Source organism: Apis mellifera, linkage group LG5 (genome assembly GCF_003254395.2).
Source record: "Apis mellifera strain DH4 linkage group LG5, Amel_HAv3.1, whole genome shotgun sequence".
Classification (NCBI taxonomy): Eukaryota; Metazoa; Arthropoda; class Insecta; order Hymenoptera; family Apidae; genus Apis; species Apis mellifera.
Window position 1 is genome coordinate 12,967,888 of NC_037642.1, and position 16,401 is coordinate 12,984,288.

The following is a 16,401-nucleotide window of genomic DNA, read 5'->3' on the forward strand; positions in this document are numbered from 1 at the left end:
AGAAAGAAAAAGAAAAAGGGGAATTGATCTTCTGTTGAAAGAGCATCGATAAAAAAAATCAACTAATTTTATTTGCCCTGATGGACTAGTTTCTTAGCGCTTTTATAATTAATTTTTAATTAATTAAGAATTACAGTAAGAAAAAGGGGGAGGGGAAAAAAGCTTTCCAAAAGTCTGCTTGTTTAAAGGAATATGGAAATACAGTCTGGACTTTGTCCAAAGAGACAATTACTCGATGTATAAACTAGAAATGTTTCTTCAAAATGGATTCATCTCGCCACGGAGAGGTTTAATTCGAATTTCTTTTACAGGAGAGAGGCGTTACAAAAAATTAGGGAAAAAAGGGAGGGAAAGAAGAAAGTCGCTCACACGCGCTCACACAGGTCGTTCTTTCTTCTTCAGCAGAATGAAATGCCCTGTACAGTTTTTTTTTTTTTCTTTTTCCTTTTTTCTTTTTTTATTTATATCGACGATTTGGCGCTCTCTTCTTGTTTCCTTCTGTCGGGCGTGAGATGATGTCTACGACGTCACGGCCATAGGGATATTGGAAAAAGGCACTAACCCTCAAAGATCCGAGAAATCAAATGTACAAAATCAGTGTGGCCGTGTATACGAGAGTCGACGCATACGAGGTTACACCGACAGATTCCCGTCTCCATCGCTCTTCCTACACACTTTGTTACACGCTATAGTCTATCACGGCTAGCTAGCCAGGCCTAGAGAAATAATTCGTGCGATAATTAATCACGGCGTGAAATACCGCCGTCCGATCGCACGCGAAAGAAAAAAAGGACGAATATATCGATTCGGGAAAAATACGATAATTTTAATTTAACAAGCGTAAAAATATTAAAAATATCCGATAATTTCACTTTGCGATTAATTGACGCACGAATACTTACTCGACGCTCGCCGTAAGTCGTTTTTTTTTCTTAATCGAAAAGCAAACCGCCAAAATCGAAGTTCGCTTCGAAGCTTAGACGTCTAAAACGTTGACGCGATTTTTCTTTTTTTTGGCACTTGAAAACACTCTTACTAAATACCAAACAAGGTATTGAATGAAATTTCGAAAAAAAAAAAAAAAAAAACAGTCGATCTGAACGATGACACGATAAAAAATTATGGCACGTGTACAAACTCTCGACTACAAACGTAACCTAACCTCTTCGCTTTCTCGAAGTAGCAGTACCATCGAATCGATCGCCTTTATCGTTACGCATCGAATACGAGAAACCCAATGTTTCCCAGGAATTTGAATTCGAAACACTATTCGTCGTAAACACACTTTTCAACGATTAGACGTCCAAGAACGAGATTCTTGATTCGCTCGAACCATCCAATCTTGCACACACAAATTTCGTCCGATCGAGTCGTTCACAGCGTACGATTTAAAAAAAAAAAAAAAAAAAAAAAAAAAAAAAAAAAAAAAAAAAAAAAAAAGAAAAGAAAAATCCATTTGGCAAATTCTTCCTCCAGATTCGCGTAGAAATTATCCTTGAACGATGTAACGATTGTTTGGATGCGATCGAGAACGAAAGAAGTATTTCGATCGTATATATGTCCGAAAGACAAGTGGCGACCTCGTTCGAAGCGAGAAGAAAAACACCTTTGGTCGCGCAACTGGCATTTTGGCAGTTAGCTTCGTTATATGGCATGCACACGCGATATCACTGGACGGGAATAATTTCATACCCGTCATTATAGTTCGTGTATCGGCATCGGCGACAAAAAAAGCGTCACCGCGAACGAGAGGTAATTCGTGCGTGACGAAGAACAGTGCAAAACGCGAGGCACAAGGATCGAAGTCACGGTTGTTTTTTTTTTCTTTTTTCTTTTTTTTTTTTCTTAAGGCTTCGCTCGTCGCGAAACCATACACTTGGAATCGCTAAAAGCGAGAAATCTCTTCGCGGCGTTTACTTATTATTGCTGTTCGTTGCTGTTGCTGCTGCTGATGCTGCTGCTGCTGTTGTTGTTGTTGTTAAAATCGTCGTACTTTCAGAAAGGAATACATCTTTGATCCTGTTTCGTAGTACAGTACAGTATAAATATTTTGTCCCTTTCATTTTTTCGATATTATGGCGAGAAAGAAACATTTATCCATATTCTCGTCTCTGTGTGTCTTCACGCTCTCTCTCTCTCTCTCTCTCTGAATATAATTGTTTCTCGTAGAATTATGCGAATTAAACGTACGTTTATACATTTATTACCTCGTGTTTCGCTCAATTCGCTTTTTATTTTTTTTTTTCCAAACATGATTTTCACTATGATATCGCATAAATAAAAAAAAGTACAAGGTAATTAATCTCTCTCTCTCTCTCTCTCCTCTCGTCTATCGTAAAATTACTATTCCTTTTCCATCTTTCCTTCCTTTCAAATCCGATTTTCCACAGGCCGTAATGTCCCTTGTGCGTGGATTATCCCCACCAATTTAGTACAAAACGGGTCAACTTCCTTCTCGCCGCGAGAAACAAAACAAAATTGCGCTGCTCGGCTTTTTCGCAACGTAATAATAATAATAGTAATAATAATAATAATAATAATAATAATTAATAATAATAATAATATTAATAATAATTAATAATAATAATAATAATAATTAATATTAATAATAATAATAATAATAATAATAATAATAATTTTCTCGTCGAGAATGGCCATCGTAAAACAGGAATATGGATATAATAATCTCCGCGTATATTTTTCGCATCGGCATTCCCGACCGAATATTTTTCAATTCCCTCCGGACACAGAATTTTCCGCTCTAACACTAACTAAATTACAATTCTTCTCTTCTCTTCGTCCTCCTACTTTGCAAGTAGACGTCCTCGTTCCTCGTTCCTTCGACCTCTTCCCATCAATTCTCTTCATTCTCGATCGTTCGAACACAGGACGCGATCCCATCGTGCACTTTCGCTTCCGGCTATTCAACACCGAGCCACTGAGAGCTAGCTACTGAGCAACACTCTGGTTTCTTTCTCTCTATGCGTGGAACGATCATCATCATCATCATCCTCCTCTGGGAAAAAAATATCTTCGTCGTATGCTCGATCGTCCAAAAATGGATCACTCTCTCTCTCTCTCACTCTCTCTCTCTTTCTCTCAAACTTGGAATAAAAAAAACACAGTCTTGATTCGTTCGTTCGTTCGCTCGCTCGATCGATCGAACAGATCGACCGATCGATCGGCACGCATTCGATATTTCTTCCGAGTCACGAACAACGAAACAGATTAATCCCCCGTTATATATATATATATATATATATATAGTTTCCCGGACAGTTTTGCTCGCTTTGTCCCGGTCAGGCGGCACAGATATACAAACTATAAAGCAGATTTCGTAAGATTCGGAATCGGATCGATCCATCCCTCGTGTCGAGTAGGATCATCCTATTCCCCGACGCGGGCACTAAAAATCGCTCTCTCTCTCTCTTGCTCTCTCTCTCGCTCTCTCGCTCTCTCTCTCTCTACGTGTTATCCTAGTAGATCGCGGCTACGAATCGTTCCCTTCTTTCCACGTCCACGCTCCGCAACTTAAGCGATCAACAACGGTGCACAACAGCCAATCGCCATCGAAACGATGGACGAAAGCAGGATGATGCTCGATCCAGCGCCGGCCGTCACCGGATTCTCGTGATTCGTCTTCAGCATTGGATCTGCAATTAGCGTATAATTTTCTCATTTTCAAATTTGTTGGAAATAATTTTTTTTTTTAAATAAAAATAATTAAAATTTTTTTTAAATATTTTAAAAATAATTTTTTTAAAATAAATTTTTTAAAATAGATTTTTTAAAATAATAAAATTCAAATATTTATTTATAAGAGTAATTGAAGAGAAATTTGACAAATTATTATTAAATTTAAATAATTCAAACTTAATCAATTTCGAATAAAATGATTTTTCGAATCATTACTTTTTCAATATAACAAAATTAATAACAAGATTGTAATTATACTATACGATTTGCGTCTAAAAAATTTCTAAAAAAAAAAGGGGGGGGAGGGAAATGTGGAAATTTCGAATCGAAATTTTTACCAGGTGTGGTGGGTCCCATTCCGGATCCAGACGCCTCCTCGTCGTCGTGGTCGTAACCGTGCACGTCCTCGTCGTCGTTATCTATATCCTCGTCTTTGTTTTTCTTATTCCATATAGGCCGGTCGCCGCTACCAGAACCGTCCAATGCCTCGTCACCGAGCAACGTTCCGCTGTCGGGCGCAGACGCCAACTGAGACTGCAATATCTACCGAGCGAAAACGACGGTTTCAACGAGAACTTTTTTCTTCACTTCAACGAGAATTTTCGATTTCTTTCGTCCCGAGAACGGAACGATTCCGAGTACGTTTTACTTTTTTTGCTCGCATTCGGGCGTGCTCGGTTTGTTTTCCGGATTATTAATCCTCGACTTTAATATGTTTCGTGCGCGTGCGCCGTTGCGTGCACGCGTCTCGTAGACGTAGCTCGGTCGAACCGCAACGCTTCACGTTGTCTGTGCCCGGAAGGTACATTTGGATTGCACACAAGGATTAAACGCCACCATCCGCATTTTGCTTAAAGCGATACTCGCGTTTAACTAATAATCACAAGATTACGCGAAGCTAAAGTGGCGAGGAATGGCCTGTTACGGTTCGTAATTACATATACCGACCTATGCTATTGTATTACGGGGAGTGTAAAGAAGGATTACCGACGACTAATTCGTGGAACTGATGTATATATTATTTAATTATAAATTATTAAAATTGTCTTCGAAAAGAAAAATCCAATATTTCTTCAATTTTTTCAAAATTATAAAAAAGTGATGAGAAACAAATCTAACGAAAAATTTACCGATAAAGTCTGACTCTCGATCGGTACAAGCTCGCGTTTGAATTATAAACTATTCTGATCAAATAATTTCGAAAAAGGTGGAATATTTTGAATCATATAGTGTATAAATATAATATAAAAAACGAAATCTAATTTGAAAATTTTTTTTATAAAATTAAAATAAGTCTTAAGATTATCGATCGGTTCAAGCATCTGAATTCTGATCAATTTGAGAAGACGCGTGTCTGCCCGATTCGAGGCACAAGTCGAAAACAGGATGTGAAGGAGAGACAATTGAATCGGAAACACGGTCAGCCAAGGCTGAGCCGAGGAACAAATTACGGTTGGGCATGGAACTCACCTGATTAATGTGCCTCAATTGGTCAATGAGCACGCTGGTGTTCGCGTTGCCGTAGGAAGCCGTCGTCGGCGACATCGTCGTCACGGTGAACTCCGGGTTGTACCTCTGCGCCGTCAAACTCGAGTCCGCCACTGTCTTCGTGTACCTTCGTGAGAGAGAGAGAGAGAAAGAGAGAGATGAAAAATCGGTATAAAATTTAAGTCGAAGTTGAACTTACGAATAAGTTGCTTTAATTATTTTAAAACAATAATTGAAGTTATTATGAAAAACGAGATATTTTATTAATTTAGTTATTTTTTTAATCTTCGATCTTTGTGATAAGAAGAATCAAGCGGATTTTATTTTATTTTTATTTTAATATTTTTTTTGCAAAACATATATAATTACATCGAGAAAATAATAATATTCGCGAGAAGAATAGAGATCCATTATTTTATAAATAAAATTTAAAAAAAAAAAATTATTCTTTCTTCGCCGCTAATTAACCGCTTTTTCTTCAACCGAAATTCTTGTTTTTATCTCCGCTTAAAAGGTGTAACGATAGTAGATTTGGTCGACGCTTACGCGAGCCTCGATGCAGAAGTAATTAAATTAAACTTGCAATTAGTTGTAGCTTGGAAGGCTCGTTGGCAAGACAATGGAAAATTAACTTGCAACGATTAGAGATTAAGAGGAGGAGGAGTTTTTTTTTTTTTTAAAGTTCTAAATATCTGTAGCACAGTATCAAAAGTTTTCGAAATTTTAAGCAAGCGGCTTAAAAAAAAAAAAAAAAGAAAGAAAAAAAAATGCGAAGAAATGATTTGACACGAATTGCAAAATTAAAAATCGAGATATGACCGAACGTTTGAACGAAACGGAATTAATTCATCCGTGGCGTAAGTACTATTTAAACGACTAAAGCGTCGTGGCTTTAATAGACGTTTGTTACACGCTCGATCAACGAGTTTCGCAAATATGGAGATGTTAATTAAATTAAGAAAATTTATATCCGTTTCGTTCGATAATTTTCGAAACGAAAGAATTACAAAAAAAAAAAAAAAAAGAAAATATCACGTCTCAATTGCCAGATGCTTTTACAATCAATTTTCTGCCTTGTATTTATATATATATATATATATACAGAATAATATTTAACCGAAGATAATCGTTAAATAATAGTCGACCGCACAACGAGGGTTACATCGAGTCAGAAATACGACGATAATTGGGCAGAGCCAATATTAGCAAAATTAATCTCAAATTGGCCCGTAATCGATTATCGTCGTATAATTTACAATTATAATAGTACGTTATACGTTAACCTCGGCAACAGATGCAAATGTAAACGAATGATTTCGCGAATTGATATCTGGATTACAATTACAATCTCCATTATCTCTCTTCGCTATCGCTAATACGCGATAAATTATCATTTTGATCGAAAGCTCCCATCGATCCCATATTTTTCATCCAACAATAAATCTCCATCGATTTTTCAACGCATTAAAAGCTTAAAATTTCTCGGCAACGCTCTATCGGCAACAGTCGCGTTGTTTAACCGAAGACTCGGTCGGTAAATAAGGGAGCGGTTAATTAACCGTGGAGAACGTTCGAAGTTGGCGAGCAACAAGTCACAATTCGCGGAGTTGGAAACGCGTGAAAAATTCACCGATATCTTGATTCGCGCGGGACAGAAGGTTTCTATTTGCGTTAGTTATTCTCGTCTCCTATAGAAGGCATTCCGAGCGTCATTTCGTTAAAAACCACACGCTTTCCCTTTCTTCGTTCCTCCTTCTATTCTTCACCGAGGCGCACGTTCGGAATAACACAGCGGTCGAGAGACGTTTCGATTAATTCGAGACGAAATGCGTTCGCTTCGAGCGTCGATTTTTCTTCGAATCCTCCCTTCTCTTTTTCCCTCTCCACGTGTTTTTCCACGGGCAAAGAAAGCTTCTGGCGACATTTTGATCGATCGACTCGGTTTTCCCTCCCGCGTGCAAATTAATATACAGAATCGATGATCGATCGAGCATTTCGCGCAAATCGAACAAGAAATTTGATTAACCGTGCACGCCTCGTTAGCGGCTCCCTCTCATTTGCATTTGTTTATCCGTTCATTTCGTAACGATAATGCTCGATTAATATCGAATTACAACGCGCAAACAACGATCCGAACGTTCGTTAACAAACACACTTCGTTTGCTCTTCAACCGCGCCCCCTTCAACACTTTCCAAATATCTTTTCTCTTTCGCGCCTCGAAGAAAATAATTCGGCCGAGGATAAGATCAAAGGTGACGAACAGGCCAACATTTTATGAGCGGGCATCGCAACTACCGCAGCTGCAACTTCTTCTCAATGCCGGCCATTCACGCACACACACACGCTTCTTCAACTTTGCATCTGTCTCACACTCGCTTCGCTTTTTACACGCACGCCACTTCGTGTTTGTTTTCCAATTTTGAAAATTACAACGCGATTCTCGTAATGGAGATCGTATGTTGAGAAACGTTCAGAATGGAATATAAACATTTTTACAAATGTTCTAAAACTAATATCAAATTCATCTAAATTAATTTTGACAAGGTATTTTAACCACCGCCAAATTTCTCGAAAAAAGATGGCCGTCCTTGAGGTGGAGGCAATTTTTACGAATAGAGGTGAATCGCACATGTCGGAGAGAATGGAAGAAGGTTTCGAACCAGTTTTTGCTTCCCTTCTCTCGTTCGTCCTCGTTTCTGGAAATTGCATCGGAAGCGAATTATGCTCGTTAACGAGCGAAAGAGCGCGAGAGATCGCCACGAGACCGATGATGACTCTCGTTGCCTTCGCGTCGTCGTACGCCGAAATCGAGTTGAAAAAAGAGAGCGAGCGACCGAGCGAGCGATAGAAAGAGAGCGAGCGATAGACAGAGCGATAGAGCGAGAGCGATAGACAGAGCGATAGAGAGAGCGAGCGATAGAGAGAGCGAGAACGATAAAGAGAGAGAGAGCGATAGAGAGCGAGCGAGCGAGAGAGAGAGAGAGAGAATGGCGAAGCTCGGATGGCGAACACGACGGCCGTTCAACTGGAATTGACACGAGGAGGAGGAAAAGGAAAATAATAGGAAAGCAGCGGGGAGAAAGGGTGGGGGCGGATGCTCACCGAACCCGGAACCGACACAGAGAGCGGACATGACAGACTTTGAGAGGCGGATCGCATTTAACGCGGCTACGAGAATAGCCGAGAATCCTCCAGATACGCGAAGATTGACTTAATTAGCGAGAGCAGAATCACCCATCTCGACGCATGGTTGAATAACGAGGAAAAGGAAAAAGGAATAACCAGTTATCTCTTTCCAACGAGATTTAACCGAGTCTTTTGAGATATCGAGAGGGCCGATGTCGAGATTTTTCCCTGCGTCTGATGATACAACGGGAGAACACTTTGCACAATCAATCGAATACAAACGAAATGTTTAAAACACGTCGAGCGTCGGTAAAGAAGTACCGATGAACTTTCCATAACTTTGGATTAACATTTCTCCCTGGAATTTTTGTTTATTAATGAATATTCTCGAATAACGTGAAAAGAAATTTTATTAGATCGTATCACATGGCAATATGCTGAATTTTTGAAACAGTCCTTTCATCGATGGAATTTTCTTCGAAAACTAATCTAATTTCAACTGTATTGTAATCCAGTTTAAACTCATATAGGAATGGTATTCCAAATTCGTTCACTTTTTAAAAAAATAATTAAAAGAATAGAAAAAAGAACTTATTACACAAAAGAAACGCGAGAGAACAACGTCAGGATATGCTAAGCAAAAAATATAGGTTAAGTAGAGTTTACAAGTCGCAGTCGATTCTTACTTGTTCTGAAATTGGCAACTTCACGTGGTACAATGTAATAGTATAGTTCACTAGCCTCGCGAATCTGATTGGTTAACGTGGAAGGGAACGCCTATTTTCACACGCATTTTTCTTTCTCTTTCTCTTCTCGTGGTATTTGTCACATATACTAATCTAGAACAAGGATCTTAACGTATTTAAACCTCGATACGTAGCATAAGCATAGAATCCAGAGAATTCCATCGATATAATATACAATTTTTTTTATTTCTCATTAATAGGCTAATTACGATTCGTAACGTAATTTAATTTATATATATAAATAAAATTTCGTATTCGAGTATATCAATAAGCTAGAAATAGTTTCGAAAATATTTCCAATCTTGGATTATCCTAATGTCGTAACTTTATTAATTTTTATAATGTTAAATATATATATTCTACTACTTACTATGTGATAAATGATTGTCGACAAAGCGTTTAAATTGAAGATGAGCAAAATTTTTTCTCACTAGTGAATTATAGTAATTTCTTTTTTTTACGTTATTCGAGAATATTCGTCGATAAACAAAAATTTCAGGGAGAAAGGTTAATCCGCGTTATGGAAAGTTCGATTTAATAAAATCGTTTGTACGTTATCGATTGTACACGATGCCAAATGGTATAATTCGACAAATATCGAGATAACGGCAATTCCAGCGATGAAATCGATTCCAATGCTTCATTGTATTAATTACCAAAATACTATCCGAAATACTAAATCTGTCTTACTTGAAATCATTTATGCGAATTTCTAGCTAGTATAGAAATTCTCCGCCATTTTATCCGCTCGATTTCGCGTTTATTTAACGTTCTATTACACGTTGAATTAAAATACACGGGGGGGAAGTGAAATATAGATGAAATTCATATTTAATTAGCGATCGAACGTTCCAACGTTCCTATCTCGTTCGTCGCTTCAAACGAGCGCCAGATTGTGGTACTCGGGAAATTATATTAAAATTGATCGGTGTGTACCTAAACGATACAGGCGATCTCTGTTCTTGCGATATACACAAGCAAACTACTTTCAGAAGTTTGATAAAGCTCTCTTTAAATTTACATGCTGTTTGTTGCCAAGTTCCACATACTTTTCCGTCTACTTTACCGACGGTAGTCTTATCTTCTTATTTGCAACTTGTATTAAACTTGTTTCCTTCTTTAGAGGAATGCGAAACGAATAATTGGTTTATCGAAATGCATAATTCAACTGCATTTTTCGAGTTTGCCTTTCCATTCCCGTTCATACAACAAATATAACTCGTAACATTGGTAAAATCCACGCGTTATTCCTTATTTTCTACGGAAAGATTCCTTTTTTCCTTGTTTCGTACAAAATAAAAAAGTTTCGCTCGAATAATTGAATACAAATCTTTAAACATCATAAATTTGACAATAAATAACTAAGGCAGTGGTTCTCAACTATTAAAAAGAACAAAAATTTTCGACATTCGATTTCAATAATTTTTCGCGACAAAATTCTATTAGCTTGAAGTATATAAGAGACGAAGCACTCCAAATTGATTTTTTACCCCTCCCCCCCTCCAAAAAAGGGAATTACTTTTTTTTCTCTTTTCGAAGAACGATTCGAAACCTGTAGTTCACTTGACCTGGAAATTTCGCTCGTCCTCGCTAAATTTACATTTGAAATTTTCCCTGGCGGAGAGGAAGGGCGGACGGAAGGAGGGGGGGGAGATTGGCCGACCTGAGACAGTCGAAGGAAGGAAGGAAGGAAGAAGCAGCCGCCGGTTCTTTCTTCCTCGAACGTGGCCAGCCTTCAATCATTGAGATGAAAGGTATCGCCGTTGCATTTGCAACGATTGCAAAAGGATCGACCGGCGGGTATTAGGATCCGCTATGAAAGGGTAAATCTTGGTAATGCGTCATAATAGCGATCGAATCCACGTTCGATGCGAAACGTGCTCTCTTTGTGTTTGAAACTCGACTAATGTAATAAGAGTTTGTAAATGGAAGTAAAATATAGATTTTGAAAAAAAAAAAACGTATCCAGAGAAAAAGAGACTTATTTATTTAATTTAATTCAATCTACCATCCTTTTACATTTCCAAATATTTCGAACTTTTCGTTACGAGATAAAAACGATCGGCCAATTGAATTTTTTTGAAACTTATACACTTTTCTCCGACGGGGAAATTTTACGAAAGAAAAATTAGTGAGCATCGCGAGGAAAATTCAATTGGCAGTTTCATTTAAGACTATCAACGGGGGCGATTCAAGATCCCTCTTGCGCAAATCGATCTTTTAATAATATAACGCGGCCATTGTGAATAGCCGAAGGAATAGCCGGAGGCCAAAGGCTTGCGCTATTTGCCGCGTTTTCAGTAAGAGACGAGCCGATGCAATTACGCCGTCTCTTTCTAACGTCTCCGTGCAATTTCTATGGATCCGTTGAACAAAAAAGGTGGTGGAGAGAGGTGCGCGCCACGACACACGAAACATTTGTTCCTCGAGTGGCTCGGACTCTCGTTTAAAACCTCTTGTTTCAAACTTTTGTTCCGAGCTTCCGTTCCACTGATACGAATCGCTGGGGGAACAAAGGGGAGAAGAGATCAGGTATGCGTTTACGTACGTGCACGTAAACGGTAAACGGTATAAATCTTATCAGCCGTGATACAATTTTCCCCCCCGTGCGTTGCTCTCGCGAAGAAGAGCGCTTTTAAAGCTCGACGAAAAACTCGTACTCGCTTCCTCGATGAAGCGTTCCATTAAAACTTTCGAGAGAAATCTTTCGAAAGATTTTTACACTTGCTCTTCGCAATTTATTTTCTGGGATAAAATAATCGATGAACAATGGCGTAATAATTCGGGGCTACGTGTTGTACATGTTTAAATATACTCAAAGTTTTGATTTCTTCGAAAATTCGAAAAATAAAATCAAGATGTAAAGTTTATTTTTTTTTTTCGATCATTAATTTTTGAATATCCTTAAAATTTTGATTTTTTATGTTCTTCGAAAATTCGAAAAATAAAATCGAAAATTATAAAGTTGTAGACTTGTCATTTATTTTTTTCCAAGAGAATTTTTAATTAATCCTCGAAGTTTTGATTTTTTCGAAAATTCGAAAAATAAAATCAAGATATACAATTTATTTATTTATTTTATTCGAGAATTTTGAATTATCGTCAATTTTTGAATATCCTTAAAGTTTTGATTTCTTCAAAAATTCCAAAAATAAAATCAAAAATTTTAGATGTACAGTTAATTTTTTTTTTCGAGAATTTTGAATTATCGTCAATTTTTGAATATCCTCAAAATTTTGATTTTTCGTATTTTTCGAAAATTCGAAAAATAAAATCAAAAATTACAAAATTTTTAATTAATCCTCGAAATTTTGATTTCTTCGAAAATTCAAAAAATAAAATAAAAAATTTTAGATGTACAGTTCATTTTTTTTTTTTCGAGAATTTTGAATCATCGTCAATTTTTGAATATCCTCAAAATTTTGATTTCTCGTGTTCTTCGAAAATTCGAAAAATAAAATCGAAAATTAAAAAATTTTTAATTAATCTTCGAAGTTTTGATTTCTTCGAAAATTTGAAAAATAAAATTATAGAATTATAGTTTGATCATTTATCTTCTTCCGCGAGAATTATAAATTATCGTCAATTTTGAATATCCTAAAAATTTTAATTTTTCATATTATTCAAAAATTCCAAAAATAAAATTAAGAATTACAATTTATTTCATCATTTATCTTTTTCCGCGAAAATTTTGAATCATCATTTCATTTATTTTTTTCTGAGAATTTTGAATCATCGTCCATTTTTGAATATTCTCAAAGTTTTGATTTCTCGTGTTCTTCGAAAATTCAAGATAAATTCAATTCAAAATAAAATCAAGAATCATAGATTACGTACAATTTCATCATTTATCTTCTTTCGCGAAAATTTTGAATCATCGTCAATTTTTGAATATCCTCAAAATTTTGATTTTTCGTGTTTTTCGAAAATTCGAAAAATAAAATCGAAAATTAAAAAATTGTAATTTTGTCATTTATTTTCTTCCAAGAAAATTTTTAATTAATCTTCGAAATTTTGATTTCTTCGAAAATTCGAAAAATAAAATCGAAAATTACAGAATTATATAGTTTGATCATTTATCTTCTTCCGCGAGAATTATAAATCATCGTCAACTTTGAACATCCTAAAAATTTTAATTTTTCATATTATTCAAAAATTCCAAAAATAAAATTAAGAATTACAAATTATGTTTCGTCATTTATTTTCTTCCGCGAGAATTTTGAATCATCAATTTTTGAATATCCTCAAAATTTTAATTTCTCGTGTTCTTCGAAAATTCGAAAAATAAAATCGAAAATTAAAAAATTGTAATTTTGTCATTTATTTTCTTCCAAGAAAATTTTTAATTAATCTTCGAAATTTTGATTTCTTCGAAAATTCGAAAAATAAAATCGAAAATTACAGAATTATATAGTTTGATCATTTATCTTCTTCCGCGAGAATTATAAATCATCGTCAATTTTAAATATCCTAAAAATTTTAATTTTTCATACTATTCAAAAATTCCAAAAATAAAATTAAGAATTACAAATTATCTTTCATCATTTATCTTCTTCCGCGAGAATTTTGAATCATCGTCAATTTTTTAATATCCTAAGAAAATTTTGATTTCTTGGAAAATTCGAAAAATAAAATCGAAAATTAAAAAATTGTAGTCTCGTTATTTATTTTTTTCTGCGAAAATTTTTAATTAATTTTCGAAGTTTTGATTTCTTCGAAAATTCGAAAAATAAAATCGAAAATTACAGAATCATATAGTTTGATCATTTATCTTCTTCTGTGAGAATTATAAATCACCGTCAATTTTGAATATCCTAAAAATTTTAATTTTTCATATTATTCAAAAATTCCAAAAATAAAATTAAGAATTACAATTTATATTTCGTATATTATTCAAAAATTCCAAAAATAAAATTAAAATTCGAAAAATCAAGAATTATAAATTACGAACATAGGTTTACGTATTTTCGTCATTTATCTTCTTCCGTGAAAATTTTGAATCATCGTCGTTGGAAATTGCCAGTGGAAAAAAAAAAAATTAGATACGTTGGTCAGCTCCTCGCTAGTTTCTTTTTTTTTATCGCGAAATTCCGATCGCAAGTATTTAACGACTCGATACGAGTAACACATCTCGAATTCGCTTAATCATGTATCTTATCGGGCACAGTGATGTATGTAATTCATTAATAACGTTCTGGAAACCGGCTGATCACATAATAAGCGCATTGAGTCCCGAGCAGTACCGGGAATTTCTTGTAAAAATGAAGGCGCTCGAAGAACTACCTGAATTTCCAGCTTCCATAATTAACGACCACCTTTTCTAATTAACTGTCAATCCCTTATCACGGGATTTATAATCTGTTTTAGACGAATGAAAAATTTCACAAATGACGTCGTCGAACGAATGAAAAAGTGAAAGAGTAAAACGTTTAATTATGCAGAAAAAAAAAAAAAAATTTTAGTTGACGATAATGCGAGTTCTCATTTTTGTTACCTCAGTTTGTCACTATACCAGTTTTAAGGTATGCACTTTTTGGCCCTGATATACGTGTTTATCGTGGCATTCGCGGTTTTTTAATTAATCCCGCGACAAATAGGTTACGGTTTGGATTAAAATTACGAGAAAAATAATGATTCGATTCGTATTTATATTTTAAATTAAATTCAATTCTAAGAGTCGATAAAGTGATCGCGTTTTAAAAAAAACGTATACGTTTTTACGCGTATAAAGTGGCCATGATTCTTCCATTAATATCGTCGAAGTGCTCCTGTTTTTGGATCTCCAAGTGCAGCTATAAACGCCGCAAGAGGATGATCCTCCTCCTCTTCTAGCTATCTTTTCTTTTTCACCACTCCTAAATGTACGTTAGTAAAAAAAAAATACCGATAAAAAGTTTGCTCGTGCGAATATTTTTTCTTTTTTTTTAATTGTCGCAATAATTTACTCGAGAAATCATTACGATTCCAGATAAGAAATATATAAATTTATTCATACTTCATAATTAGTAAAAATTCCTTTAGAACGAAGTAATAACACTGATCGTTCTCAAAGTTAAAGATTAAATTTCCTATGCAATTTTATTCAAATTCGTTTGAATATTTTTCTTTTCTTTCTACAATCATCTCCTCGTGGCAAGATAATTGAGATAATTGGTATATCAGAAAAATTACAAAAAGATCATCGATTCGAACGAAACGATATCGAGAAGAACGAGCGCGCACCGTCCAATTTATAAACTTGGCAACATACTTTTGTTTGGCCACTTAGCCCACTTGGACTGTAAGATATCGTATTTCACGCACTTGCCGCGAGATCTTTGTCCGAATGTCGCGGGCATCGATCCGTTGCTCGGCGGGGTGACCTTCGCAATGAATGTTTTTTTCCGTTCGGGCGCTGATGGTGTCTCGCGTGCGATTGCGTTGTTGCCGTTGTTGCTCGCTGAATCGCGTCCTAGGAGAAGTGCACGGCTTAATTTTCGAATTTTTTTTCGAATTCTAAATTGAGGATGTAATTAAATTGGAATTTCCTTCTGGGTATATAAATTAAACTTGTTTTTCAAGATCGTGATCAAGAACAAGAGTAAACAAAGTTTCAATTCTCGAATAATCTATCCACGCTTGATGATGAATAACCTCGGATACATTAATAAGAGCGGATGTTTTACGCTTTGATAAAGTTAAAATTTATGAAACTGAACTAGCGCGGTTACGCTTTGCTAATTTTCGTATAGAGGCAACGCGTGTATATAATATGTGTGCACGGGGCAGTTTGTTGTCTCGAAGCGAGAGAAGATTAATCTCGAAACTAATAACTTCATTTTTGTACCAATTATAATGGAACGCGTTAACTTTTCGCATCGCTTCGCGTTCTATGTATTAATTAAACGCTTTGTATCAAACCGGATATATTTCTCACTGATGCGTGTCAAGGTTTAATCCGAATTTATGACTCGACATTTCTAAAGAACTAATTTTTCGACGAGACTCGAAACCCTTATTTATTTACGAAAAATAAAACTAGTTTCGAGTCGTCGAAGAACGCGTGAAAACGTATTTCGCGCGTCACACGGATCTCTCCTCGACAACCTCTCCTCCAGTGATAAGAAGTTGAATTCTTCCCCGTCATAATTAACGACACTCCGCGTAATTAACCCGCTCGTCTTCGATCCCAATGATCTATCTATCTCCAACGTCCGGAACAGAATCCTGTCGGAACGAGCGAGGCGCTCTCTATGCGAGGCGAGCTATATATATATATATACGCTGCGAGCTAGAAGAAAAGAGAAAAAGAGCGGTGAAAAGGATGAAAGAGAGAGAGGGAGTGAGTGGAGTAGGGTGGGGGAA

At 35.9% G+C, this 16,401-nt stretch overlaps 1 protein-coding gene across 2 annotated transcripts in view; it reads right to left on the reverse strand.

The window, feature by feature from the left end:
- Positions 1–251: 251 nt before the first annotated feature.
- The window catches only part of LOC552545 (division abnormally delayed protein), a 91,122-nt gene continuing 74,972 nt past the window's right edge, over positions 252–16,401 (reverse strand). Inside the window, exons 6-8 of one of the 2 annotated variants that reach the window (XM_026440932.1) lie at positions 5,167–5,311; positions 4,035–4,239; positions 252–3,653 (exon numbers count right to left, since the gene is read on the reverse strand). In XM_026440932.1, coding sequence (XP_026296717.1) covers positions 3,532–3,653; positions 4,035–4,239; positions 5,167–5,311 — 472 coding nt within the window. In that variant the 3' untranslated portion in view covers positions 252–3,531. Of the gene's footprint in view, positions 3,654–4,034; positions 4,240–5,166; positions 5,312–15,306; positions 15,509–16,401 lie in introns of those variants that run through there. The other variant, XM_026440933.1, reaches the window with a different exon arrangement.